Below are 26,310 nucleotides of genomic sequence, written 5' to 3'. Positions count from 1 at the left end.
TTAGATACAGGAATTTTTATTAGGTTTTACATTAGTATGTGACATTAAAAAACTTCAATAATAACTGGGTTGGTAAGTGAGAACTGTCTTATTCACAGGTCAGCGAGCAGGTTCAAATCTTGAGAATGTATGGAATAATTCAGCCTAACAAGACAACTGTTGTTTCCTGAGACCAATTCCATTTGAGCTACAGAACACTTAACATATTGAACAGCTTAATTACTAATAATGAATGAAATACAGCTCTCTAATCACTGTTCAGATGAAGATAAATTAAACAAGGAAGAAAGGCTAGGGACAGGCAATTTTTACAAAGAGCAATAGGAAAAGTCTGACACTAGAAAAGAGAAAGGGCATAATAGGGATAAACACTGGGTAGTACAAACTCTTATTTAAAAAGGCATTAACTTTGTACATAATCAGTGCAGGGACAATCCAAAATGCCTGTAACACTGGAGAGGGGAAGGGGAATACAGCTACAGGGATTTGAGCAGGTTGTTACTTGCTTCTGCCAACAGAGAAGCAGAACTATGAAGTTGCTTCCCAAACGAAGGACTAAGTCAGTGTATGTGTGTGAAAGAGACAGTGGCCTCATCTTTACCCTGGAAAGACACCAAATTCCTACAGTCCAGATTTAAACCATTGGTTTTATTTTCTTTTTCTTTCATTTTGTTCCAGTCTCTGCTGATGCTACTTTTGAACAAGGCCATACACATATGCCCAGGACTGGAAGACGAAGCAGCATACAGTATGCTGCAGTACTCTTTCTTTATTCTTTGTGACGGTAGCTAATAGGCCGAGAAGTATAGTCCTCCATTTACTGCCATGGATTTTCTCTCTCTTTCAAAGTTGTATTAAGAGGCTACTTGAAATCTCTTCCTGGAAGTGGATGGATTTCTTTGAAAGGATTTGGAGTAATGTTGTGAGCCTGAAAATACAAAACATTATTTGTTAAGTGTACCATAACCAAAAGTCACACCAACACTGTATTTGGGTTGCTTCTGTAGGCCTCCTTTAGAAGAACATTTATTAGCTTGATTGTATTCTCACACGTCACCTTTTTTTATCCACGTAGTTCTTTTGGTTTGTATTAGTTGCTCTGGACAATGCTTTAACTAAAGAATTATCCAAAACTCAGGAAAACCTACAATTCTCAGAAATGAGAATGGACACACAATGTGTGGAATGGCAGACTTTCACTGGCTGAATGGAACCTAACATAAAAATTACTGCTTTATCCCAGAAGTTAGAGAGCCCCATATAAATACTGAATTCCACATCCAGTACCTGCTTGTTTTGCTGGTACAGCAAAGGAAAGACCTTAGCTGAAATCCAACAATGATTTAATTTAATTTAAGATTTGATTTAAAGAACATTATAAACAAAACATTTCTATTTTCTTTTTCACATTAAAATTACTTGTTTATGTTGAATACACTAATAATGAATGAGGGACTTGTACACTTCGTAGCTCATGTAAGCCAAGCTTATCGCACACATCAGGGGCTCCTTGCATCCCTCCATTTCCCCCCACCTCCAGCTTCTTATGTGTCACCATACCATCCCCCTCTTTTTCAGGGACTCCCTGCAACTCCCCCCCAGTCTCCTCGCTGCCAGAGGTTCTGTGTGCCCCCAATTTCTCTTTCCTCCCATGTAAGGGCCAATCCTTTCTACCCACTAATGCCAGTGGCTCTGTGTCTCCTTATTCCCACTTCATCCCATGCACTCCTCCCCTCATCTCCCTATGCCAAAGGGTCTGTCTCCCTCCTTCCCCCCATGCAAGGGGCTTCCAAATATCCGCCCCCCCCCCCCACTCTCCCCATCCCCCTTGGCAGGGACTCTGCTCGCAAATCTTTCACCTTTTCCCCCATGCCACCCATAACAATTGCCACCCATTCCCTCTCTTGCCCTATACCAGGGTCCCCTATTCTCCCCTGAGTGGCAGGGGCTCTGTGTGAACACCCACATTCCCCACACCATTATTATCTGTCTGGGTGATAAGTCATTCACGTGTCAATGTATCAAACTCTCTTGTCTCTTGATCTACAGACAACTGCAGAGGTGCTTGAAGCTGTGTCTGTGCTAGACAGATGGCACTGCCCCCACTTCCTCCCTTTCAGTGTTTTCCCCCCCAAAAAAACAATAAGGTTCTGGCCACTGATGCTTAGAAGGGACTCGGATATTTTGGAATTGATTAGATGCAGTGTTCAAAAGTTTTAGCATTACATAGATAGACAGACAAACAGAGAAATGCCATCAAGTTGGGTGTAAAGCTTTTGCAACCTCAGCCAATGAAAAAGCATAATTATATGGAGTATATTTAGACATTTTATAATCTAGTGTGGAATGTCATGTGCAATACATATCTATGAGTGTCTGAAAAAATTTATAAACAAACAATGCCACTGTTGCCATTTATATGGAACCTACAATGAGGGGATTGCACTTCATAGCTTTTGTAGACCGAGCTTATTATACACACCAGGGGCTCCTTGCATTCCTCCACGCCCTCCTTCCCACCCGCAAAAGCTCCCTGCATGCTGCCCTCCCTTTCCCCTCTATTTCAGGAACTCCACCAATCTTCTCCCTGCCAGGGGCTCTGTGTGCCTCCCCATTTCCCTCTCCACCCATACCAGGGTCTCCATTATTCCCATCATTCCCACTTCTTCCATGCTCTCCTTTCTCCTCTTCCCCCCATGTCAGAGGCTCTGTGTGCTCCACACCAGGTTCCCCCAATTTCCCCCTCACCAGGAGTTCTGTGCAGTACAGCTTTTTTTATATTAATCTTTTGGTTTTGCTTACCTGTTAAAAAGCCTTGACCTGTCCATGTATTGTTAGCAAAATCCATGGGCGTCAACGACCTTTTATGAGGGGTGTCTGACTGTAAAAAGGGGGGAAATATTTTTGTTCATTATGGCCCTCTCACAGATTAAGGATCTGATTGTGACTTTCGCACCATAGCCTAGCACAGAGGTCAGCAGCGGAGTTGCACTGCTCTAGAAGGAGTATAACAGGCAGCTTTCTTGCATATGGAGGTGGTGCAATCTGCTTCATTCATTAGGATGCAGCAGATCTCTCTTCCCAGCACACTAACCCCACTCTTCAGACCAGTGTAGATAGGGTGCAGGAACGTGGTCCCACCCTCTTTTAGACATCCTGTTCTCTGGAGGGAGTAGGAGTAAGCAGTCCCTGGGCTCCTGAGATCACAAGGTCTGCTACTGTGGGAGGCTGTTTTGCAGTCATATAAAAGTGGTGGTGGCAGTGGCGGGGAGGCAGGTGTCCTGCATCTCTCTCTGCCCCAGCCTTCCACAGATGTCTGGCCCAACATCTCTAATCACATAAAAACCCACCCTGAATGTGTGAGTTGTGTTGGGTCTTGAAAACTGATCAATAATGACAGTTCGTTCTCTAAGTGGTCGTCGCTCTGTACTGTCAGGTACTGCACTTGACACTCTACTATGAGGATACCGCCCTCTATGCTGAAAGAGAAAAAGAAAATTGAGCATTGAAATAAATGCAAATATTGGCATGGCGAAAATAAGAATCCTTTTGACCTTCGCTTAAATTAAAAGAAAAAAAAAAAGCAAAGAGCTAATTCTCCACTAAGTAAAAGGCTCAAGTTAAGAGTTTTTAAAATTACTAGGTTGGGCTTTTCAATTGGATTTCAAGTGTCTAAAAATTAAGGTAACATGTTTTATAGAGAGTAGGAGGGGGTAAGTGTAATTGCAAGAGGTTCTATTTAAGACTAAGAATGATAGCTGTGTTAATAGCATGTGTCTATGTCTCATGTTCTCCATAATTTGAGAGGGTTATGCTAGACCTACTGTACCTATGATAAAAGATGTCTAGGAGGGTCTCCCACCTCCCAGGTGAGTCCTCTAACCACTGGGTTTTTAGTAGAAGGAGTGGGGGTGCAGGACCACCACTTTTCATGAGAAAGGACTGCCTTGGCTACAATGACTAATTCCAGGAAAGAGGTTACAGCTAGGAATCCTGAGCAGGGGGAAGCACCTCCCTCCCAGCACAGAGTTAGGCACCTAGCATCCTTTGAGGGGCAGCGCTTAGACCTCACCCCTCTCCTCAACATTTCTACTGGCTAGGTTATGCAGCTCCTGCTCAGTTTGCTGGCTTCTGTGAATCCTTTTTTAGGCATCTAACTCTCTCCATGCATTGTATAGGGAATCTGGGCACCTAATTTAGGGTTGCAATTTCCACTAGGCAAGAGGATGCCAAGTGCTAGGTGCTGCTACCTCACAATCTTTAACATATCTATCCTCACAACACCCCTGTGAGATAGAGCAGTGCTATTATTTCCATTTTAGAGATGGGGAAGTGAGGCACAGTGAAGCTAAGTGACATGCTCACAGTCACACAGGAAGTCTTTGCCAGAGTAGGGAGTTGAACCAGGGTCTTCTAAGTCCTAGGATAGTGCCTCAACTGCTACACCATCCTTCCTCTCATAAAGGAGCATAAAAACATACAAAACCATAAAGGTTATGGGTTTCTTCATGTATGTCCATATTTATAATTTTAAAAATATTGGGAAGTACATTATTCAAACTGAAATAATTTCAAAATTCTAGTTTACTTTTCATCATTTTTCTCTTTTCTTGTACTTCATGCTTCTTGGACAATGAAAATGGAACAGTTTCACTTTTATTTATATTCACTTTTAGTCAATTTCATTTTCTACTTCTCACACACTAGCACAATGTAACAAAACACTGCAAGGCAATATATAAATCTAAAACACAAATATAAAATTCATTTATATCTGCTCTTTAGAAATTCAAGAACAAATTATTTAATTTTAAAAAAATGTCTTTAAAATGACCTACATTTGGGGCCTAAAATACCTCCCAATATCCCTTCAAATGTAACTATAAACTCTCACATATGTTAAGGCCTTGTATCACAATAAAATATGATTGAATGCAATTCTCCCCAAAGTACTAATTTCAACTAGTGATGCAAAGTGGGTTTGGGGAATTTTTTTTGTTTTTATTTTTTTGTTCAAGTTACTGATGGTCTTTAACAATATTAACAAGTACACATCTTACAAAGCCTTGCCGTGATCCAGGTACTGAAAGATACTGTTCAACAGCCTCTGTGTTTATTGGTGGTAACTTGTTCCGGGCTGTATGTACAAGTGGAGAGGACAAGCGATCTAAGCCAGTATACCTGTAGGATTCAGATTAAACAGATTTCATATTCCATCTAATACACCAGGGACAACATTTCTTAACACGTTTAAGTTACTGTAAAAAGCAGAACACTTAATGCAGTGGCAGCTCTCAGAACAATGCTTTATGTATGCTTCATTTTTCTGTATGAAGTGTGGAATCTTTCAGAAATCTCAGCGCTAGTTCCCAAATCTTTTACAATACTTCACTAAGCCCTGAAACAATTAATGCTCTTGTTCAAGTTCAGCAAGGTCTTGACCTCAAGGAAGAAGAAAGTGAAACTAAAAACTCACAGTTTAGTTCCCCTAAGGACTTCATCACTGTACACATTAGGAGTCTTTGAACATAGTGGGTCTGAAGTGAGAGATGGTAGCCTACGATGGGTTGGCATTTTCCTAGAAGATGCCAGCAGTACCCGAGATGATGAGAGAATACTGTTATCAGTAATTCGCCCCCGCCGATTCCGCACTGAGTTGAGAACACTGGAGCCTACGTTATGTTGTTTGTCTTCTTGTTCATTCCTAAAGAGAAAACAAAACAAACACACACTTTTTAGAAGAATATAATTGTTACTTATACAAATTAAAACTCAGTCAATATCTATTATTGACAGAAAGATGTCTGCATTTTTAATTACATTTTTGAAATCCCAAAGCATATTTTATATGGCCAAAATAACAAAGTACAGCATAAAAAAGTATACTATTTCCATATCAATATTTACTGTATCTTGTCTGCCAAGCCTGCATGCCTCTGTTGGAGTGGTTTAGCTTGAATTGTCATGACGCCATTCAAATCACTATAAAAATTGCTGGAGAAACGGTGAACCTAAAGAGAGCAAAAAAATAAATGTATTTAACCTTTCAGTCTCATTACCTTCTTCAAAGCAAGGCTTCAAAAACCCCAAAACTCACATAGTTAGGTCAAAAGATGCTTAAAAACTATGCAAGAGAAATCCCACTTCAGATCATAATGGAACATTTCTCCCCTATATAAGATAAAATGCAAATAAATAAGGGTCAATACTCCACAAAACAAAGCTTGAAAACTAAGACTAACAATACATATTACAAGAAATAATTATTTAATATTATCACTGCAAACATAAGTAATATGTACCCCACTATTTATTTCTATTATAGGCAGAGTTGGCAGCAATGACTATAATTAAGGTTGCTTTTCCATTCTATTGTAAGTAACTGAAAACAGGGCCCTATAACTTTGCCTAAAGTTTTTTCTTCAGGCTAATAATTTTTTTTATTATGTGTCCACTTCAGGCTATTATATATAATTTATTTGGTTACTTTTTTAAATGTTTCAGATAAAATGGTTCGGCCATTTCTGAGAATGAGGTTAGTGAAATATATGTTCTGTTAATATTAAAAAGTTCTTACAACCACTTTACAGAGAAGCTCTACCATGCTTTGGAGCAGGGACTCAAAAATTTAGCAGAGGAGTCGCTGTGGGGACAGAGAGGTGACTTGAAATGCCCCCATGAAAATCCATCCAAATTTGGCCACATTATAAACCTCTGACCATTGCTGTCTGCACTTGCTTCAGTAAAGGTTTGTTAGAGGATGGCAGCTAAATTCTCAAAATATTACTCAAGCTCAAGGCTGCAGGGGCTGAACAGGACTTTTTTTTTGGCTGCAATTTACTCCTGGCTCCTGGGCCACTACAGTGCCAAGCACTGGAACTACACTACAGGGAAAATTTGATCTAAGCTACGCAATTTGAGTTACGTGAATAGTGTAACTCAAATCAATGTAGTTTAGATCTACTTATTGCGGGGTCGACACTATGCGATGTCGATGGGAGATGCTCGCCTGTCAACTCCCCCTACTCTTCTCAATCCGGTGGAGTACAGGAGTCAACAGGAGAGTGATCTGCGGTCGATTTAGTGGGTCTTCACTAGTGCACCACCAGTGCATAGATCACCACTCATTGATCCCCCGTTAAGTGTAGACAAGCCCTAAGAGCAGAGAGACTGTCTCTCCTATGTTCTCAAAGCTCCCCCTGTGGCCGCCTAGGAAGCATGGAGGAGAAGAAGAAGAAAGCTGCTTGAATGCAGGGGCAGGGGCAGGGACATGCTGTATGGAATAGGGATAGGCTATGGGAAACAGAAGCATAGGGGACAGAGTCAGAAAGGGACAGGCTAGAGGAAAGAGGCAGAAAAGTATGTAACTGCTAGAGCATACTCACCTCCAGAAACTCAAATAGAACCCAAGATTCCCAAGTTCCAACACTGAGGCAGACTCTGAACAAGTCTCTTTGTCCACCAACCCATAATGCAGTGGGGAGCAGAGAGAGAAAAGGACCAACTAAGACAATCTGATGTTAGGGGTTTCGAATGAGGGGAGTTAGGCTGGAACTTCACATGCACCTTGCAGGGAAGAGTTCTTTCATGGTTCTGTTGAAAGGGAAGGGTTGTCTTTCAATATAAAGGGTATGATTTTCTGGAAGTGAATAGGAAATATTGCTATCTGTTTTTATAGCACCAAACACAATAAGGTCTCAATTCTTATTGGGGTCTTTGGGCTCTAAGTGGGGTCCAAATAAAAGGCGGTTATAACAATGATGTAGACTTGTGTTTTTTAAAAAAACAAACTCAAAGGTGGAAAGTCAGACTAAATACCTTAAATATGCATAATCAATAAAATGGAAACTTTTCTGATCTAAGTTAGAAAAGGCCTAGGCCAACTGAAAACAGAATTCTGTTTTGTGGAACAATATTTTACCTGAGATGGAACAAAATGTGAACCAAAAGATGTGCTTCGTGCCTCAGAGCCTCTTGATGGGGGGACACTTGCTGTATCTGCTGTAATACGGGAGACTAGTAGATGTGGCAATTTACTTGTAATAGCTTTCAATTTCTCCACCTGTTCATCATTCTCTGCACCAGTGTAGAATATACAAGTGATTAAGAAACAAATTTTTCTGCAGTTATACAAACTGATGATGGTAGGAAAATATCAGTGACTCAGATTTGACATATTATCTGCTAGATAAACAGTATTCAACATTTATTATAAATGTTATGACATTTTGTCTTAGATTAGTTTTAATTTAAATCTTTATGACATTTAAAAATAAACTAGTTGTCAGATTAAAAGCATTTATTTCTAAAAACATTTTCAAAATGACTGTATTTTCTCTGTCCGTGATAAATCAGTTGGGCCATGTATGTGGAAGAAATGTAATCGGTTTTTATTTTTTAGAAAACACTGGTAAAACAGCTGAACATTATTGAAACATTCTCATGTAAGGTGTGTTAGAAACAGAAAAACGTATGAACAGAAGCAACCAAATGTCCTCTTAGTCCATTCTGCCTGCAAAAAGCTGTATTGCTATTTTTTCAGTAAGTATAAGCCATTATTTCTATCATACCCTTAAATTTCTCAATGGTCCTAGCCCACATACTTTGCTTAACAGCCTATTCTCCACAAGTGGATGTCCTTCTTAGAGGAAAAGGTAGCAAACCTAAATCTCCCCCTCTTTAATTCATAATACTGAGCTAAACAATTCACTTGAGGCCTGAACAATTCTTGTGTAGTCTGGCAATAACACATGCAACACTCAGTTCTACCAGCATAGAATACTGCAAATATTTAACTTCTTCTACTTAGACCGTGTCTATACTACAGGGGCTATAGTGGCATAGTTACAGCACTGTAGCTATGCCAGCATAACTCCATAGTGTAGACACAGCTTAGAGCAATGGAATGGGTTTCTACATTGCTTAGGGAGGAGATGTTCCTCCTGAAATAGTAACTAGGTCAACAGAAGCATTCTTCTGTCAACCTAGCTGTGTCTATGCCAGTGGTTAGGTTGCATAGCTACACCACTCCGGGCTGTGAATATTTAAGTGTAGACCAGCCATAGTTTTAAAATGAATTTGAAGTTAATTATTTTACTAGTTTCCATTGATATATTTTTCCTTTTTATTTAAGATTGATTTTATGTATGTTTTTCTGGCATTGTTTCTTCAATTAATATACATTTTAAGAAACAATGCAGAGTCCATTAGCTTCTAAAGGCAACCCCATGCACATGCCAAAGCACAAAATTTCACCAAGAGTTAGTTCTTTACCTTCTGCTTTTCTGTGCAATAGTCTGTTAAAAACACCAGGAAGAATTAAATTTAATCACAGTGAACTATGTTCTTTCATCCTGTGTTAATCTCTGCATAACCCACAGTCAGCGTGGCTCTCTCTCCCCCTCTAGTGGCTGGACCACACAGAGTTTGATGAGTCTATACTGTGATTTTGCTAACAAACTCGGGTCTTTTAGCGTAAACACTAGATGCTAATGCTTTTAGATACCAGGCCCCAGATTCAATCTCTACTGCTGAAGGGCTTCCAAGGGGCATCATGTTACATAATGCACCAAGGATCTCTTTGCGCTTACTTGCACTGAAGCACTTCTTGTGAGAGACCTCCTCTCTTTATGGGCCTGATCCAAAGCCCACTGAAGTCAGTAAGAATCTTTTCATTGGACGTGCATGCATTTTATAAAGTGCCATGTAAACACACAGTGACATTTAAGAAGACGAATAAAGATGTTTGCTAAGCCATATTTAATTAACATTAAATTACTGTTCCAAGTACAATTCTATAAGTGCCATCTACAAAAACTCTGAGTACCTGTGATAGCAGTTTCCCAGTTTTTTCTAATCAGCTCCTCCAATATTTCAACTATATTGCTCCAGACACCATCAAACACTTCAGCTGCCACTGCATCTTTGATACAGGCATTGGGAGAAACAGGAGGAATGCCACGTTTATTCCTCTTTCGAGCAAGCTGGGCTTTCTTTTGTTCCAAACTCTCATCATCACTAATGATTGAAGCAAATTCAGCTTTATTACCAAGTTCTACATGTTTTTGTTAACAAAAACAGTGAATCTAACATACTTTCTTATGGATCCAGAAAAGCATAAAATAGATTTATATTTAAAAGATCAAGTTTCATATTATACATGATCCAAGTTCTGTTGGAAGAAAACAGAACTGCTCCAAACTGAAATTATGAATTGGTTTTACTTTGTTTTTTTGCCTCTTGCTGATTGAACGGCGGTGGTAGCAACATGAAAAATTAAACTGGGGCATTATAGCAAGAAGTTTTTGAGGATCTTGATATAGCAGCCATAGACATAGATAGTATTGCAGGAACGAGACAAAACTGATGGACTTGGGCATTTGGGGCTAGAATCCCACACCCCCTTACCTCACCACCACCTAAGGAAAATACCATTCCACCAGCTTTGAAGGGGGGAATATTATGTAGAATAGATTCTTAGCTCCACATCCTGCTCATCCAGACACATTTGCCATGACCATGTGGAGTGACTTGGAGGGATTTCTGCAGCTTTGCAGGAGCAGGGAACCATGAAACCTCATGTGCCACACCCACCCTTCCATTATTATATGAACATTTTCACCCCTTTTTATTTCTCTCTCTTCCTCTCTGGACTGGGGAACAGGTGTATCACAGAACCCTTACTCACTGCCTCATGATACACTTAGTATGAAAAGAGCTTTCTGGAACTAAAGTTTATTCTATGCTTGTTCTAACATTAACTATATCATATTACAATTTAACAAAATGAAAAAAAAAATATTAAAAACAATTTCTATAATCTCAATTCAGAAAGGCCCCATCCTTGGCTGCATTCTAGATGTGCCGGTGGAAAGTGATGCTAATGATGGTGTAGCTGGCCCCAGAAGGATCAAACTAGTTCAGGAACAGGGGATCCTCTCTTGTGGAGAGGGCACAATGGTTCCTTTACCATAACTTCCCAACCCTACAGCCAGCGCTGGAGATGTGGTTTCCCTGCACTCTCACAACCCTCTTCAGGCTGCTTTAACTTATGCTGGGGGACACATAGGTAGCCCAGGGTTGGGGGGAACAGAGAGGGGGCTTAAAATCACTTTTGTATCCCCCCTTTTTGAGCTATACGGTGTACTTCTGAACCACAGCTGAGAGTGAGGACTAAGGAATTTTCTAAATTAATTGGAAGTAGGTTTAGAGAAAAGCAAAGCACAGGTTTTAAGCAATTTCATGATAGTTTCTCATTATATTCTCCAAAAAATATATAATTTATTTACAGCTCCTTGTTGTCAAAAGCAAGATACTCTTCAATTTTTCCATCCACCTCATAGATTTCTTCTTCCAGGAATGAATACTCAGATGAGTCAGAAACAGAAATCCTTGGGGAACCACAGTCTAATGATTTGTGTACTGGGGATGCTATTGGAACTAGTTTAGATCCCGAAATGCACAGCCTGAAACAAAAGAATTAGAATTAAATATACATGGGAAGAAGTGTAAATAGGCAGCTGCTGCATTATACTGAGGTGTTTTAAGGTTATTAAAATTATATGCGTATAAACTTATGAAAAGATATGATAGATCAAAGTGAAGTGCTTTTGACTAAGTAAATTTTATTTCCACTACACAAAGACAATATACTGAAATGATATCCTAATAAGGTCTTAAAAGCCCACAGTACAATTGCTGCACAATCAAGGAAACTCTTTGATAAAGCATACAAACTTTTCACTTATTTGATCATCTATAAGAGATAATGTTTATGTATTTGTGACTGAGGTTTTTTTATGTTAATGTGGTTACAGTTTAGTTGCTGTAAATATTAGGAATATATGAAAAAAATGTAATGTCAATAGAAATGCTTAAAAATTAACATATATGAAAATGTTAACCTACTCTTTTGTGTTGCTAGTGCTTTCACAGAGGCCAAATAAAGATTTGGTGTACACCGAGCAAGTCGTTCTGCTCTGAAAATGCTGAAAGCCTTCATCTCTAGGAAAAAGGAGCTGTTTTCCTAAAATCCTGCAAAATATAAAATGTGAAGTAGTTACATGTAATCAAATCTGAATAACAGGAAGTGCAACAATGTGAAAAACACAGACACCTGTAATACAAACAAACAAACAAACAAACAGGTAGAAATAATTTAATAATAGCTCCCATACATTTATTCTGAGTAATTAATGGATATAAGGGGCCAGATCCTCAGATAATATAAAGTGGTGTAGCTGCACTGATGCCAGTAGAGCTATGCTAATTTAAACCAGTTGAGGATCTGGCCTATAAGCTTTAAAAATAGCCAGACATTTAATGAAAGGACAACAGATAACACCCACACTAGCTAAATGAACTATGTTATAAAAGTTGATTTGCACACAGAACATAAAACTCTCTCTCATATCAATAGTCCATCAGATAATATAGAAAGAAAAAATTTTAAAATAGATGGAGACCACGATCCCAATAGGGTTACTTTAACATCACTCTGCACAACTCTCTGGAGTAACACAAAAGTGACCTCCATGGCGACAAAGGATCTGACCCAAAATGTTTATAAAGGTGGCTGCTAATGTACGTTATTGAAATTGAGACCAGATAAGTGTAGGTTGTAATTGGGGGGAAACATTTATTTTTCTTTTAATGTATACACAATCACTTTGTGAAACAGAAAATTTCAGATCATTATTTATCTGAGTAATGCTCATTACTTATTGCATTGCTTTCCACTAAAGATTTGCAAGGGCTCTTGAGGGGAATCTACAGGTAATAAGCAGGAACTTGTATATTTCAATCTGAGATTCTCAGGTTCTTTCAAATACTTGGAAACTTTTCCTTGAGAAACCTACTTTTTCACTGAATGGCACCGTAAATAAGAAAGATCTGAGTCATGTTCGTTAGTCACTAACTCATTAATCATGAAAAATTCTCTACTTTATAAACTGACTCAGTAAGAAAAGGCCTTTTCTTTTAATAGGTTTGATCCCGTGCCTATTGAAATCAATGGCAATGTTCAGACGCAGTCTGAGCAACTAAATATGTTTTTACCTGTTCAAATGGAGACCAGTATGACTTACCTATTTTACAGAAAATGGAAGGACTGATTGTGAACCTCTTACTCACATTGGGGAACAATTACTCACAGCAGCAGTACCACTAGAGTCAATGGAGAAACTCTGGTAATTGCTCAACAATGTGAGTAAAGGTGTTCACAATCTAGCCCTGACTAAGAACTAAGGGTTTTTTTTTACCTCAGAGTTAATTATTTTTGTACATGGCACATCATGCATTTTACAATATTAGGTGGTACAAAATTACCTAAAATAAACTCGCTTAGCACCTGTAATTCAGCACTGGAACGTTCACATAACTTCTCGTACCTGGAAATATTTGTTCTAGAGCCGACATTCATGTCAGACAGGCTTTTTCTATATCACTAGAATTTTTCCATACCTTTCCAGTAATTCATAGATTCCAAGGCCAGAAGAGACCACTGTGATCATCTAGTCTGATCTCCTGTATTACACAGGCCATAGAACTTCCACAAAATAATTCCTAGAGCAGATATTTGAGAAAAGATCCAAACTTGATTTTAAAAAATGATCTGTGTGTGTGGAGGGGAGATATAGCTCTGAAAAATCTACATGACAGGATTTGCAAGAATGTTCCACTCAAGAGACAAGGACAAGGGGATATGGACTTGGAAGCCCAAAGATCCACAGAGAACTGAATGACCAATGCAATGGTCTCTCAAGAATCTAAAACGACAGTGCTGTGTGGCTCTCTTGCTAACACCTCCCCTAGTAGGATGGCTTCTTCAGAAATCATGTGGCTATAGTGCTAGAACTGTGCACTATTCCTCATTTAACAGGGTAGAAGGTTGCAGAGGCAAAGTTAATGTGGGTTCACTCATTAACTTGTACACATTTCCAAGCAGAAATCTACCAAGTTCCCAAGGGAGCCAGTCACTCAGAACAACTGCTTCCAACCTCCATCCCCAGTCCTGACAAACACTAGCAATCCTTAACAATCCTCTGGCAGATTACTGGAAAATAAATGGAGCATACAGAAACAACCCACACTAGAGAAGAACATGAGGAGCACTGTATCAAGCTTTCTTTTCAACTATACTCATCTTTTTTCAAAATAACTTAACAAAATAGTTAATGACACTCTCATTCCATATCTAGTCTACCCAGTGTTGTTGTAGCTATGTCAGTCCCAGGATATTAGAGAAACAGAGTGGGTGAGGTAATATCTTTTATTGAACCAACTTGTCCCTCTCACCAACAAAAGTTGATCCAATAAAAGATATTACCTCATCCATCTTGTCTCTCTACTATCTAGTCTATAACCTTTAAATTAAGTTAATATATTTCCCTCCTGAATCATGTACCGTAGACAGGTTCAATCTACCTATTTCCTGGAGCTCTTTAATAAGTTCCATTTACTTTTTACCATCATTATCAGATCTAAGCCAGGAAATCATAAGTACCCAACTTTCATATGAAATCTAGTCCAGTGAAAATACTGTAAAAATGTAATCAGCTGAGAATGAATATATTGAATTAGCTACACTTCTACACAACAGCAGGATTTCTGCATATCCTGTGAATTGTTATAGCATTTAAAGAAAGGAAAGATTTTGTATAACAATATGGAAATGTTGCTTCAAGTTTATGTATTTAACATTTCCTGATTCACATAAAGGGTAGTAGTATTTATTAGTTATTATTATTGTCAACCTTAACAACACATTCTAAATAGTTTTTCATTGACATTTGGTAATTATGATTCTCTGGAATCTTAAAACTAAAATCCTTTTAAAGATTAAGAGTTAGATTGTCCAGATACACATAGGCTCACATTAGAATGGTGTGGAGCCACCCTAAGACAGTAAGAGTGTGCATACGTGCGCACACAAAGCAGTACCACTTTAATGGTGTTGTGTGACCCTCTGAGCACATAACAGGGCATCGTCCCATGGCTAATTCTCTTCCCTGCCCTTGTTGGGTGGTTTGCTGTGCCAGGGATTGAAGGAAAGAGCAGTACCTGTGTTCCGCGGGCACCTTGCACCACCATGAAAGAGCCAAGGACACTTTCTCCCTAAGTACATATCTCTCCATTTATAGAACTACTTATTGCTTTGCTAACATTTCACATTGGTTCATATTGGTTTACATGACCCAGGATGGTGACATCACCATGGCCAAACACTGTTCCTGCAGCCTATGGACACTCTTTTCTCACTACTCCTAAAAAAGACAGCATTCAAAGGGCAGAATTGACAGCATGAGTCTCTTTGTATTGACTTCAAGGCAGTTAGGATTTTGCTGTATGTCTTCACTGAGGTTAGTTTTTATAAACATAGTATTAATTGCACTATTAGATGTATTCTGTAAATATTAAAAGTCACTACTGAAATATGTTTCTTCTTTTCTCATATTAATTTTCACACACATTACTATTCTCATGATACTGCATTAATATAAAACCCTTTGCAATGATTACATTACTTAGGATGAATATCATGAGCAGGTAGAGCACTGAGAGCCCATGCATGGCCAAGGACTAACACGCAGTTTGACCACTGAACTGCAGATGAATTTGAACACAATTCTGAAAATAATACTACAAATATAAGCCAATAAGAACAGCTCAGATTGAGATACCTAGAAAATAAATAAATTAATCAAACAAAATTCTGATAGCTTAGAACTAATTCTATTAAGCAATTCCCTTACCTCAGATGAAGAGACCGTTTGGTCCAGTCTTTACATTCTGCCTGCAGACTCTGGGTTTGAGAACTCACTTTTCCTTCAAACAACATTTCATCCACATCCCAGAATGACTGATGCACTCTTTGTGTATTAGCTTTGTCAAATTCCTACAAATTATAAGACTATATTTAGGAAATACATTTAAAATGAGAACCATATAAAATATACAACCTTTTTACATTTATTATTATTATTATTAGTCACTGGAGATACAGTTGAGTTAACAAATGACCTAGTTACTAATTTGGTTTTCTTTACTGCTATAGCAGCTGTCCTGCACTGGAAAAAAGTAACTTTTCGATCACAAGTCATGTGCTATACGACAATTCAAAAACTTAGTTTTCTGTAAAACAGTTTGATCTTTCATCAATAAATTAGATAAAAAGTACTATTAATAAAAATTTCTGTGACATACATCATCCCTCCAAGAATAAATTGAGCTTCTTTCAGTGGACAAGCCAGTAGTATAGCTTTGTATTCCAGACCAAGAATTATTCAAGTCTGTTGGTGTTATAGGACTGCTAGAAGACAGTGACGAAACAGTTTCACTGTGGAAAGAAACAAAATAATAATAATCAAATATATTTTACACAAACATACTAAAAGTAACATTGCACATATTCATACCATATATATGGTAGTGATGTATGCCTGTGTGTGACACACGTGACTTTCTGAACATGCTGTGAAATCCATCTGTTAGATAAGGTGATGAGATGGGTATTGGCTTTTAGACAGAGTGGGATGGATGTATGCTGCAATCATATCTATCATCCAAAGGCTGATAGGTAGGGCCCTACCAAATTCACAGACCATTTTGATCAAATTCATGGTCATAGGAATTTAAAAATCACTAATTTCATTATTTCAGCTATTTAAATCTAAAATTTCATGGTGTTGTAATTTTAGGGGTCCTGACACAAAAAGGAGTTGGGGGGGGGAGGGTTTGCGGTACTGCTCCCCTTACTTTTGCATTGCTGCCCTTCAGAGCTGGGCAGCTGGAGAGCGATATCTGCTGGCCACAAGCCCAGTTCTGGAGGCAGAACCGCCTCCCGCAGCAGTGCAGAAGTAAGGATGGCATGGCATAGTATTGCCACCTTTCCTTCTGCGCTGCTGCTGTAGAGCTGGCCCCTCAGTCAGCAGCTGCTGCTCTCCAGCCACACAGCTCTGAAGGCAGCACAGAAGTAAGTAAGGGTGGAAATACCGCGACCGCCCTAAAATAACCCTGTGACACCCCTGCAACTCCCTTTTGGATCAGGACCCCCAATTTGAGAAACTGTGGTCTCCCCCCTGAAATCTGCACAGGATAGGGAAAAAGCACACAAAAGACCAGATTTCACATGGGGAGACCAGATTTCACAGTCCATGACGTGTTTTTCATGGCTGTTAATTTGGTAGGGCTCTATTGATAGGTTAACTTTTCTACCATATTACACTGCTGGGTGATTATCATTTTAACTATTACCAGGACACCCAGAACATATGTATAGGCATTTACTTTACACATGCACCCATGTACATGCATACATCCTCAATATGTGAAAGGTGCTGAAAGAATGTGTGTCCTTTTGCACAGTAAACTCAGTGCAGCCAAAACTGTACAAGTTATAGACAATCGCCCCCGAAATCTATTAGAAACTGCATTATTTCTTATAGTAAAGTGTTTAAAACTATAAAAGTTTCAATTAGTATTGCTTTATTATATTTACTGCTATGGATTATATTTTACACATACAGAGAGTGGGCTTGTGATGGTTTGGGCCCTTTGGGGTGTCACCTGATGTGCTGCGGTGCCAGAGGCAGACTATTCTGCCAGCCTGGGTCCCCTTTACCTGGCCTTGCTGGGCTAGGCTCACAAGCCTCTTCCAGGCAAACACACAGGCAGGGCGACACCCAGCTGCATAGAGAGACAGAGATCCGTTCTGTTGCCCACTCCCTTTAAGGGGTACAAACCCAAAGGTTTTATGAAATTCGCCCCCTCCCTCAATGTGGAGGGAGATATATACAACTTCTTGCCCAACCCCCAGTTAGCAATTACATAAACTGGGTTATATTATAAGCAAGAAATAAGTTTATTAACTACAAAAGGTGAATTTTAAGTGAATATAAGAGATAAGACAGAACAAAGCAGATTACTGATCAAATAAAACAAAGTACACAAGAGAAGCTCAATATACTTAAGAAACATTACAAAATGTAAATTCTCACACTAAATGTTATTTTAGGCAGGTTGCAAAGTTTCTGTGGTTCAGAGTTCCAGTTATATTTCCTTTTCAGACTGGACCCCATCTTAGTCTGGACTCCCCTTTGCCTTCCCTTCAGGTGGCTTTAGCAGTCTTTCTTCTTGGGCAGATAGGCCATGGAGAGGAGGCGTCTCATTTGCCTTCCTCCCCACCCTTAAATAGGATTTATATAAGGCGGGAATCCTTTGTTTCCCAAACTGACTCCCCTTCCCTTCCAATGGAAAGTTATAAGAGGTCCCAGGTAATGTTTAGTATCAAGTGACAAGACCACCTGACTCTGTAGTATTACAGTGTCCATGCGTCAGTGGCAGTATGGATTGTCCGCAAGAAGGCCAAGCCTTTTCACAGTCCACTGTCCTCGCTGATGGATCATCCACCCTGTCTAGCTTTTTCACTGTTGTACCTGAAGTGTTAGCAATGGGTGTCACCCAAAATAGCATGGTTGAAATAAAGATACATAGTTAATATTCCTAACTTCAGATACAGAAATGATACGGGCATACAAATTGAATAATCACATTCAGTAAATCATAACCTTTCCAATGACACTGTACAAGATGCATCTTGCATAAAGTACATCTCAGTTATGTCATATTCATATCATAAGCATATTTTCTTAAAGAATATGGAGTGAAACATCATACCTTCCCCAAGAGATTATTGCAAGAGGATTGGTCGCTGACCAATATGGAGGCAGTATGCCTAAAATCCCGTTTTGGCTTTGGTGATACAACGTCCAAGTGTTATCAAACACTGTAATGTTATCTATAGGTGGTTTTGCAAAGTCCTGGGTTTCTGTTCCCAGATTGCCTGAAAACATTTTGGTATGTAGCATTGCAAAAATAATGCAGATATCAATATCTTCTAAAGTGTTGGTGTCTTGGCATTTAACCACCAATGCCATGAGGCGGTGTGCCTCAGTTTCCCCTTTCACACAGCAGTCTAGATTAGTTATGCCTTTTCTGCTGTGCCCAGCTCTAAGCCTGTTTACAGGTACAAGCTGAGAAGCAGTATTGTTATAGGACTTTCTTGTTACCACTCCCAGGCCGTACCAAAGATTCTTCCAAAAATCATGCATGTTACATATTTTTAAAGTATTTACCACCTGTATCCAATTCTTTGTCTTGACCCACAGTGTGTGTAGTAAGAGATATAAAATACCAGCAAATTCATGACAGAGAGGCACTTCCAAGTAGGATTATCATACCACGCCCACTGTCTAAACAGATCACTTTGTTTAGCATTCATTGTATTTCTCATCCCCTCAGTAAAGGTTCTTAGTTTAGGTATGTCTTTGAGGTTTTGGCAAGGAAAGGGTATATGGGGACCTTGTATGTTACTGGCCCACCCCCTGTGAAGTTGCATTTCCTCTCCAGGGTTAAGCCCATGCAAAGAATCCACTCCCACCCCAACCTCCCCGGGATTCCTTTGAGTTGCCCACCCCCATCACTCAGTGGCTAATGCTTAGCTGTGGGGAGGGGTTTACCTGCCTGGGAAGTGGCTGTCTCTGCTCTTTCCTCAGAATTTGCATATTCACTGACACCAGAATGCTTGGAAGAATCCCCCGAATCCCCCGCATTAAAGGGACAGAGTTAGTTTTCACAAGCACAACAGGAAAAACATTTTGCAAAAGTGGGACCTGGATTGGGGTACCCTTGGTCACCCCTCTCTCTTTCCCCAGAGGTCATCTGTATGGCTGCTCCACTCCGAGAAGTCAGTTACGTTCCCTCTTAAAACCTGAGCCACAGGTGAGGTGCCTGGGAGTGCAGATGCAGATCCAGCAAATTTCTCCTGGGAAAACCCTTCCCTGTAATAAGTGTGGGGGACACTCCTATACTCCCCCACATTCCTTCTTAACTCCTTGCCACCCCCCTGCAAAGCACACACCCCTGTGTTCCTCAGAGCAGCATCTGCCCCGTTCAGCCATGAGCTCAGAGCTAACAGTCAGAACAGACCCTTTACTGCTAAGCATTATGCCCTCCTCCTTCCTTGAATTGGGTTTGCCTTCAGTTACAGAGCCCATGGAAACCTTAACCACGGCAGCGGTCTCCAGTATTTCCCCCCCCTTTCTCTGGGCTTTCTTTTAGGACACATTTTCCTTTACATTTTAGAGTGAGTTCTGTTTCTTGCTTAACTGCCACTTCCTGGCAGCCAGCAACCTGGACAGACTCCCTACCATCAGACAAAACATTCCCATCCCCCGAGGAGATAGCCACAGGACAGGAGCTCACTTTACCCACTCCCACCTTTGGTAGAAAATTGCTTTGCAGGGCAGTAGAGGAATTAAAGAGACTCTCTCTCATTTCCTCAGCAGTTTCTGTAGTCTTGCTCCTTCCCACTGGAGCTTCAGCATAAGATTTCTCCTTGCTGTTGACACACCCCTGGATAGCCCTAGCCACATTGAAAAAGTAATTTCCCAGAAGAATTTGTGTAGGATTTTGAGTTAACTCAGCTTGCAAATCCCAGTTTGCAAATCCATGTTCACTTTAGCCGAAGGCACAAAGATTTTGTGACCCCCTACTAACAACAGGTCTGCCATCTGTCCTGGCAGTATGTCTTTCTCCTGAACCTGGTCTCTCCTGACCACAGAGATTTCTGCACCAGTATCTCTCCATGCAGGGAGTTATCTGCAATTTACTTTAACAGCCTTCATGTACTTACTGCCTGGATGTGCAGTGGCAACCTTTACAAATCCTGTGTGATGAGTGGCAACTGCCTGAGGTGCCTCTATGCTCTGGGTAGCAGCATTTCCATGAGTTGCCTGCTGCCTGTTCCCACTCAGCACAGGGCATATATTCTTCAGGTGCTAAGTGGAATTACAATGATAACACCTTCTGGGCTCTTTTGCTTTCACAGGAGATTTGGGACGAGGACTGGAGGAGTGAACTTGGGGAGGTGAGTGTCCAGCCTCCCATCCACCCTCCTTCTTCCCAGGGGTAAAATGAGGACTTTACTTCCCACCAAACTTAAACCCCTCGGCCTGTGATTTATTCCTACTAGGTGCTTGGGATTGCTCAAATTTATCAGCATAAACTGCAAGTTCATTGACTGTTTCCATCTTTTTATCCCATAAACATTGTTTTACATCATCACTAGACATATTCAGGAACTGTTCCTGACCAACCAAATCACACATTCCTTCAAAGCTTGTAATATCTTTTCCCCTCACCCACTTATCCAGTAAATCTCTTATTTGGTTCATATAAGACACATTACTTAATCCAGCCACTCTCTTAGAGCTTCTAAATTTTACTCTATACATTTCAGATGTAATCTGAAACTGTTCAAAACCAAATCCTTACATTTACTATAATTGGAAGCATCACCCATGGGCATCTTATTGAATATGTCCAGAGCTCTCCCAGTCAATTTTGCAACCAAAGTGGTCATCTTTTGATCATCAGGAATCGCATGGAGCATACACAGCCTCTCAAAGGTGATGAAATATTCAGCAACATCACCAGATTCACTATATAGTAGACATAATCACTCCCACTTGTGGATTTTTGGAGAGGTGGCGCCCCCTGGTGTGGGGCTCCGTCTCATCCACTCCATTACAGCCAGTTCGTGCTTCCGATCTTCCCTTTCCCTGTCAGCCTCGAGCTGCCTCAATTCCATGCCCTCTCATGGTTGCTTTCTGGGCCTCAATTTCTTTGACTTTCAATTCCAGGGCTTGCTTCTGGGCTTCCATGGCCCTCATGGGCTGCTTTCTCCCCAGCATTTTCTGCTTCTTGTAATTCCAAATGTCTTTTATGCTCTTTCTTGTTTTCTGCTGCCTGAAATCTGCAGAGCTCCAACTTTTTCGTAGCTTCACTTTCACTCATTTTGCTGTTTTTTCCTGTCCCTAATTCTCTTGCCCAAAATAAGCAAACAGAAAACAACAAACCAGTAACCACTTTGTCTGTTCTCTAGTCACCACACTTAAAACTCACTTAAAATCACCACCAGTGTTTCAGGGCAATAATCTGTGCACGCTATCCTGCCGACTACACCACTGTGATGGGTTTGGGCCCTTTGGGGTGCCACCTGCTGTGCTGAGGTGCCACCGAGTCAGCTTATTCTGCCAACCTGGGTCCCCTTTACCCTCCTTGACAGGCTAAGCTCACAAGCCTCTTTCAGTCAAGCACACAGGCTTTCTTCTTGGGTAGATAGGCCATGAAGAGGAGGAGTCTCATTTGCCTTCCTCCCCACCCTTAAATAGGATTTAGATAAAGCAGAAATCCTTTGTTTCCCAAATTGACTCCCCTTCCCTTCCAATGGAAAGTTACAAGAAGTCCCAGGTAATGTTTAGTATCAGGTGACAAGACCACCTGACTCTGTAGTATTACAGTGTCCATGAGTCAGTGGCAGTATGGATTGTTCGCAGGAAGGCCAACCCTTTTCACAGTCCATTGTCCTCGCTGATGGGTCATCAGCCCTGTCTGGCTTTTCTATTGTTGTACCTGAAGTGTTAGCAGTGGGTGTCACCCAAAGTAGCATAGTTGAAATACAGATACATAGTCAATATTCCTAACTTCAGATACAGAAATGATACAGGTATACAAATTGGATAATCACATTCGGTAAATCATAACATTTCCAATGACACCTTACAAGACCCATCTTGCATAAAGTATATCTCAGTTATGTCACATTCATATCATAAGCATATTTTCATAAAGAATATGGAGTGAAACATCACAGAGCCCATTGTAAACTTTCAGTTATGGGTTTTTAGTTTGTCAGAAGGCTTTTAAATGACTATACTCTGGATCCTCCAACACTGGAATGCAGTGAAGATCCAGGCAGTCATCTTTGCAGACCAGTCAACTTCTAGGCAGTGGTAGCTGGAGTGAGGCCTCTTTAAAGTTAGCTGATCTACAAAAACAGTTAAGTTTCTTTTCACTGAACTCTGAAGTTTGAACCTGGACTCTCTATGCTGGCTGGTGCCTCTTCATTTTGCTCTGAGGTTGTGGAGCCCAGGAGCATAGTTCAAACCCAGAGATATTTACAGGAGATCTGATTAACAAGAACTTGGGTAAATTAGGGTTATTTGTATTTTATGCAGTACAGAGCCTGTGTGTTTCTGTTCCTAGATTAAATGCTTTGAGATTCAATAATAATAGTTTTATAAAAAAAAAGAAGAAGAATAATGTGGGATTATGTTACTCAGGAAGTGGGGACAGAGGTGGGGAAAGGAAAAATAAACTCCGAGAAGCAAAGAATCATGGTTGTACAAAATATTAAGTACATTGGAGAAAATGAAGACCATAGGAAAATGTTATCAGCCTGAAATGCAGAGAAGACAAATTTTGAGTTAAGCAGACTAATACATAAAAAGGTGAATTTACTTGCTATCTCAGCTAGTTATACTGCTGCTTCCCTTGCATGGCATAATGTTTATTTGGAAAGTTGAAGTCCACACTTACCACCTGTCATCCATGAAAATGACCTGGAAATGACCAATGTAATCCAAGAAGTAATCTGAAAATAATCACTTGAATTAAGCGATGATGTTTCTTGATCCATTACTCCTGCAGGAAAAGCTTACCGAAAAATGATTGATGACATTCATTTTAACTATGTTAGAGAATGTACTTTAGTGAAAAGAAACCGCACTACATTTGTGTAAAAGCATAGTATTAAATGTAGCCGCTTTTTTCCAAAATAATAAAGCAACCTGTTAATTATCCAGATTTGCTGTAGACACATTGTAATATTTAGTTATAATGGATTATATTACCATACTTAGCCCATTGTTCTATTATTAATAAGTACTATTTCAGAAGTTAATGCATACCAGGTAAAATTGTCAATGGCGTCCTGCACATTTCTCATAAAAATTGCTGGAAGATCTCCACTCTTCCCTGGGAAACAACGATCTGTAGATCCTTTGGACAGCCCCTTTCTGAAAACACCACAAGAAAACAATATTAATTATATAGTCTGTACATAATCATAACTCATGTCTCCAATCAAAAACAAAGGGTAGAAACTAACTACTGTACAGCAGACTACTGTACAGCCAAATGAAAAGAGCAGATCTGATTTAAAAGAGGGTCAGAGCAAATGATTTTCACACTGGAATTGATACTGTAAATTCCAGTCACAAGTGAAAGAAGAGAACTCTGGATTCCTGTACAACACTCAAGAATGTGCACTTATGGTGAGAATGGTAGTACAGCGCTGTAAGACAGAATGAATTTACTCCCAAACTGGCAAATAAGAAGGCTTCTGCCTAGGAACTAGTACTATAATCAGGGATCGGAGGGAAGATCCTACAAACCTTTTGCACACAATCATCAGAGTCAATGGGATTATTCGTTTAAAGGATGGGAGAACTGGGTGCCAAGGTAGCAATGAAAAAAAGAAAATAAATTAGCTTTGCATTTAGTCCATTTATAGAAAAAAAAAGTATTATTTTCCATCTTCCTGCAACCTGTTTTTCTTTATGAACTCAAACAACTTATTTGCAGGATCTGGACTGATGACTGTATGATTGCAGAATAAAGCATCTCTCACCACTAGACAGGAACACTGGCTGAAAAGTATCTGGTCTATGAATTCAGAACAATTACTTGAATTTCCGCCTCGGCCAACTCCTTAAAAGTGTTAATTAACAAAAATGTTTGCTCAAACAATTTTAAGATATAGTAAGTCAATTTACAAGAGCTTTCCTGAGGAAAAAAAAATTTCTGAGTGTACTTTTAATGGAATTAAAGGCTTATTTTAGGATTGGTATTAATCTGTACAGAAATCTACATGTTATTCTTCAAACATTTCTTTACCCTGTATTTTGCAGTTCAGAAACCACAGGAAAAACACTCATGCAGCATTCCCTCCCGGCACCAGAGGTACTTCAAAAGTACAAAACAGTAATTGTTCAGACAGTACTTAGTTAAATAAATGTTGTTGTTCAATCATTAACCTGCAGCTGGTTTCACTGCCTGTAAAGTCTGCAGGAAAAGAAGTTACAAATATGCTACTAGGTAGAACAGGGCCTTTTCAAAGAGTCTTTAAACAGTCAACTTAACATTTTCATTAGGAAATCTGAGATGCTAGTTAAATATCAAGATATGTACACATATCAAAATTTTCATGAGTTGCTAAAGCACCATTACTTCAGTTCTGAAGAAATTTGGATAATTTGCATTAGGGATAGGCCATAAAAATTTTCATTACTCTGCCCTTTCCAATGTAACAAATGTTAGTACTGATCTTCTGACTCATTTTGATTGTTACTTATAAAATGTAGTTCTATGTCGCCACCCTCAATAACTTAAAAAGTCTATAAACCTTAAACTACATACTTTAAAATACACAGATGAGGAAAACTCTACTGTTGCTTTATTGCTATTTCTATTTCTACTACAATATCTTACTGTGGAGAGAAAAGTTAGTATTTTTTTTAACTGGAGTAGTTGTTAGTTTACAATTCTAAACGGCTATAATCTAACTCAGTTGTGCAATTAATAAATTAAACTGATCCATTTAGAACATACAACACTGAGAACTCCCATATAATAGCTCTAAGAGTACCCTAACAATCATTAGACTTATGACAATCACCGAGCGACCCTAATGCTAATATACAAATAACATTACACTGCCAGCTAGCAGCCCTAAATAGTCAAATTCATGAAACAATTTACCTCAGCCAGCAGACAATAAAACCAGAAATACTCCAGAAAAGCCTCTCACCCTTAGATCACACGCAGTAATATAACCTCATCTCTCTCCAAAAACCCTATCAAACACAATACTAATTTTTTTTAATATTGCCATAACAACATAATCTCAGATAACATCTTAATTTTTGATACTTAGTTTTAGTTAAATTTGAACACACAATTTCTATTGAATATAGTATTGTTAAATCATTATATAGCAGTTTATGAAGTATAAATATATCTTCAGAACACATACAATACTTTACACAGACACAGGAGAGGGTTCAAAACACTATTTGAATGGTAGCTTGATGGGACACCTGTGTTCTATTTTGATGCAGATACTTCTTAGGCATTTTTCTTAGATAATAAAAATAAATGAGCTAAATAAATATATACAAATAACTAAACTCTGATATTTATTAGGATCTGCTATGATGTTTTCATGATCTCCCCAACATAAATTATTCCCTAAGCTCCTAACTCTAACACTGCATGGAATACTACAAAGTAGCTTTCTTTAGAGAAATCATCTTGCTCAGAAAAAAACTGAAATCTCTTTAGAAGAAATACACGCGTTTGTAAACACAATATATAGGCTCAATCCTGCAACCTTTTCTGAGATGAATA

The 26,310-nt window shown here is 39.3% G+C and overlaps 1 protein-coding gene across 4 annotated transcripts in view; it reads right to left on the bottom strand.

Annotated features, from left to right (window-relative positions):
- The window catches only part of FAM149A (family with sequence similarity 149 member A), a 73,167-nt gene continuing 46,857 nt past the window's right edge, over positions 1–26,310 (bottom strand). For 2 of the 4 annotated variants that reach the window (XM_034770858.1, XM_034770859.1), the window contains exons 2-14: positions 23,811–23,918; positions 16,204–16,336; positions 15,753–15,895; positions 11,908–12,033; positions 11,289–11,465; positions 9,827–10,017; positions 7,922–8,076; positions 5,908–6,011; positions 5,477–5,704; positions 5,061–5,181; positions 3,351–3,479; positions 2,803–2,881; positions 1–928 (exon numbers count right to left, since the gene is read on the bottom strand). In XM_034770858.1, coding sequence (XP_034626749.1) covers positions 855–928; positions 2,803–2,881; positions 3,351–3,479; positions 5,061–5,181; positions 5,477–5,704; positions 5,908–6,011; positions 7,922–8,076; positions 9,827–10,017; positions 11,289–11,465; positions 11,908–12,033; positions 15,753–15,895; positions 16,204–16,336; positions 23,811–23,848 — 1,698 coding nt within the window. In that variant the 5' untranslated portion in view covers positions 23,849–23,918 and the 3' untranslated portion in view covers positions 1–854. Of the gene's footprint in view, positions 929–2,802; positions 2,882–3,350; positions 3,480–5,060; positions 5,182–5,476; positions 5,705–5,907; positions 6,012–7,921; positions 8,077–9,826; positions 10,018–11,288; positions 11,466–11,907; positions 12,034–15,752; positions 15,896–16,203; positions 16,337–21,333; positions 22,284–23,810; positions 23,919–24,798; positions 24,869–26,310 lie in introns of those variants that run through there. The other 2 variants (XM_034770860.1, XM_034770861.1) reach the window with 2 other exon arrangements.

Source organism: Trachemys scripta, chromosome 5 (genome assembly GCF_013100865.1).
Source record: "Trachemys scripta elegans isolate TJP31775 chromosome 5, CAS_Tse_1.0, whole genome shotgun sequence".
Lineage (NCBI taxonomy): Eukaryota > Metazoa > Chordata > Testudines > Emydidae > Trachemys > Trachemys scripta.
Note: the sequence above shows the minus strand (reverse complement) of the source record. Positions and strands in the feature narration are given on the sequence as shown.